This window comes from Colobus angolensis, unplaced genomic scaffold (assembly GCF_000951035.1).
Source record: "Colobus angolensis palliatus isolate OR3802 unplaced genomic scaffold, Cang.pa_1.0 Scaffold208, whole genome shotgun sequence".
NCBI classification, from domain to species: domain Eukaryota; kingdom Metazoa; phylum Chordata; class Mammalia; order Primates; family Cercopithecidae; genus Colobus; species Colobus angolensis.
In genome coordinates this window covers 163,357-166,726 of record NW_012115244.1, presented here as the reverse complement: position 1 = coordinate 166,726, position 3,370 = coordinate 163,357, and the positions used below count along the sequence as shown (strand labels likewise).

Genomic DNA, 3,370 nt, shown 5'->3' with positions numbered 1-3,370 from the left:
AGGTCAGAAGATTGAGACCACCCTGGCTAACATGGTGAAATCCTGTCTCTACTAAAAAATCAAATAAAAAAAAAATTAGCTGGGCGTGGTGGTGGGTGCCTGTAGTTCCAGCTACTCAGGAGGCTAAGGCAGGAGAATGGCATGAACCCAGGAGGCAGAGCTTGCAGTGAGCCAAGATTGGGCCACTGCACTCCAGCCTGGGTGACAGAGCAAGACTCCATCTCAAAAAAAAAAAAAAAAAGAATGTCACTTTCTGACAGGCCCAGGGACACTAAGATTATCTTGGGACTTCAAGAGGAGAGGAATTCACCCAACTCATAGGTATTTGATGATACCAATCCATGGCTGGGCTTGACTTTTAAAAAGTCTTATCTGAGATTCCATCTATGGAACAAAATTCCATCAAAGCCAATTTAAAAGCCTATGTAAAAAATAAAAAATTATTCTTGCCACACTGTATACAAAGAATCAGGCCAAGTACAATAGAGCAAATCAATCTCACCATGATTTGTCTTTAGTAAAAATGGGAAACTGGGGAGAGAAAAATTATGTTTCAAAACCTATAGTACACCTGTTGTTAGATTCTAGTCTTGCCTAATGTTTTTCAATTTTTATTATTTTCTACAGTTTGAATAGAATTCTAATTTTTCTTGGCTACAAGTCTTCAAAATAATGTTTTCAATTTTTTTATTATGGTTTCCCCCATTTTTCTTTCTCTTTTTCTTTTTTTTAGATGGAGTCTCACTCTGTCACCAGGCTGGTGTGCAGTGGTATGATCTTGGCTTGCTGAAACTTCACTTCCCAGGTTCAAGTGATTCTCCTGCCTCAGCCTCCCAAGTAGCTGGGACCACAGGTGCCCACCACCACACCCAGCTAATTTTTTTGTATTTTTAGTAGAGACGGGGTTTCACTGTGTTAACCAGGATGGTCTTGATCTCCTGACCTCGTGATCCACCTGCCTTGGCCTCCCAAAGTGCTTGGATTACAGGTGTGAGCCCCTGCGCCCGGCCATTTTTTTTGTATTTTTAGTAGAGATGGGGTTTCACCATGTTGGCCAGGATGGTATCGATCTCTTGACCTCGTGATCTGCTCACCTTGGCCTCCCAAAGTGCTGGGATTACAGGCATGAGCCACTGAGCCTGGCCTCCCCCATTTTTCTTAATTTGAAGTCACTGAAAACTAAGCTATGCTTTCTTTTTTTTTTTTAGACGGAGTCTCGCTCTGACGCCCAGGCTGGAGTGCAGTGGCGCTATCTCGGCTCACTGCAAGCTCCGCCTCCCGGGTTCACATCATTCTGCCTCAGCCTCCCGAGTAGCTGGGATTACAGGCACATGCCACCACGCCCGGCTAATTTTTGTATATTTAGTGGAGATGGGGTTTCACATTGGACAGGCTGGTCTCGAACTCCTGACCTCGTGATCTGCCCACCTCGGCCTCTCAAAGTGCTAGGATTACAGTTGTGAGCCACTGCGCTCGGCTTTTCCAGTGCTTTCAAGGAACTAAGCGGAACCCAGAAGGAAGCTCTTCTAAAGCAGATCTATGCCCTGAAGTGGCTGCAGAGAGCAGCCTCCAGAACTGGTGTCTGTGGCAGCCAAGACCTCCCCAGTGCAAAGCCCATGGCAGATCTGGCCATGACGGGAGGAGAGGCAGCCATCATTGCACAGGTCCAAGAGCTCAAGGAACGCAAGGTCTGTGGGGTGAACCCATGCGTAGGTCATAGTCCAGTCTTTCAGGGCAGGGCAGGGCGACGTTAACCCAGGAAGAGACAACAGACACCAAACTCATTGCACCATTTTGCAAATCTCATTCAGCCAAGTCCAGAGGAATGGATGTTGGAGGAAAATGATCCTAAATCAGGTGGAATGGAGGCAATCACCACGGGTCCTGGATTGGAAGGGCTGGTGGGTTGTCTGGGAGGGGACTGCTTGTGCTCTGGTTCTTACAACCAAGGCCCATGCAGCCCAGGGGAATGAAGGTAACATACTAGAAACTCCTTGGTTTACGGGGGAAAAGGCATCCAAAGCCTGAAGGGGACAAGAATGGATCGTGCTTCACCCACTCTGCCATCCCCTAACTGTCCCGTGAGATGGCCTGCAGGACACCTCTCACCAAGACGTTAAGGGGCATACTGTGAAGTGGGGAGGGGAGTGACAGCATCCTGAGCAAACTCTCAGAAGGCTGCTGGGGACGAACGGGACAATGCTGCCAGGAAACAAGTGAGGAGACCCTGGGTGGGCTGAGGTCACGTGGTCAGCCGGGCAGGCGAGGTCACCATGCTGGGCAGGCAGAGTGGTGGCCTCACAGACCTTGGACTCATTTGCCAAGGAGTTGCCCTCCAGGACAAAAGCAGAGGGCAGCACAGGGGTGAAGGGGCAGCAGTGGTGGAAAAACCCTGGGTCTCAGGCCTGGGGTTGCTCGCAGGGCAGGGGGTTTGAAGTTCCTCTTGCAATTCCTGGATGTGAGTCATTCCCAGACCCTCTGCTAGAGGGACACATCGACGGAAACACCCAAGGCTGTGGATGGTCCCCCAGGCTCCCCTGAAGGGAGGCGAAGCCCTTGGCAGGATGGCTGTGTCCTGGAGGAAGGGACGCCCAGGCTCTCAGGGATTGCTGGGAACCGGGTCTGAGCTGACGCCTCTTCCCAGACACTATCATGTCTCCACAGTCCTTGGTCAGAGGAGGGCTTTGGGGTCAAGTGAGACATGCTTCTGGGTCACAGTCCGTCACACAGTGGACACCGTGGGGGTGTGCGAATCCATCTTGTGGTAATTTCCCCAGGTGTCTTTTTTCTTTCCTTTCTGAGACAGAGTCTTGCTCTGTCACCCAGACTGGAATGCAGTGACACAGACACGACTCACTGCAGCCTCGACCTTGACCTCAAGCGATCCTCCCACCTCAGCCTCCTGAGTAGCTGGGACTACAGGCACGAACCACACCTAGCTAATTTTAAAATTTTTTATAGAGCCTGTGTTGCTCAGGCTTGTCTCATACTCCTGAGCTCAAGCAATCTGCCCACCTTAGCCTCCCGAAGTGCTGGGATTACAGGTGTGAGCCACTGTGCCCGGCCATCTCCCCAGTTCTCAAATATGTTATTTGAGTAGAAATTCTGAGCAGCTGGCCAGTGTGCACATGCTCTGCTGACTCGGAGAAGGGCTCTCAAGGTGCGAGGCCTAAGGCAGGCTCTTGGAGCTCCCCTCCTTTATCAGCTGAGGAAACGCCAACTACTCTGTCATGTAAAACTCAAAATCTCAGTGGCTTAATATAAAGATCTATCTTCCTTCCTTCCTCCCTTCCTCCCTCCCTCTCTCTGTCTCTCCCTCTCTCTTTCTCTTTCTTTCTTTCTTTCTTTCTTTCCTTCCTTCCTTCCTTTC

General features: G+C 50.1%; 1 protein-coding gene across 1 annotated transcript in view; it reads left to right on the top strand.

Annotated features, from left to right (window-relative positions):
- Nucleotides 1–1,631: 1,631 nt before the first annotated feature.
- Nucleotides 1,632–3,370, top strand: part of SHANK3 (SH3 and multiple ankyrin repeat domains 3) — a 66,231-nt gene continuing 64,492 nt past the window's right edge. Inside the window, exon 1 of the mRNA XM_011942258.1 lies at nt 1,632–1,709. Within this exon, the coding sequence (XP_011797648.1) occupies nt 1,632–1,709 (78 nt within the window). The remainder of the gene's footprint in view (nt 1,710–3,370) is intronic.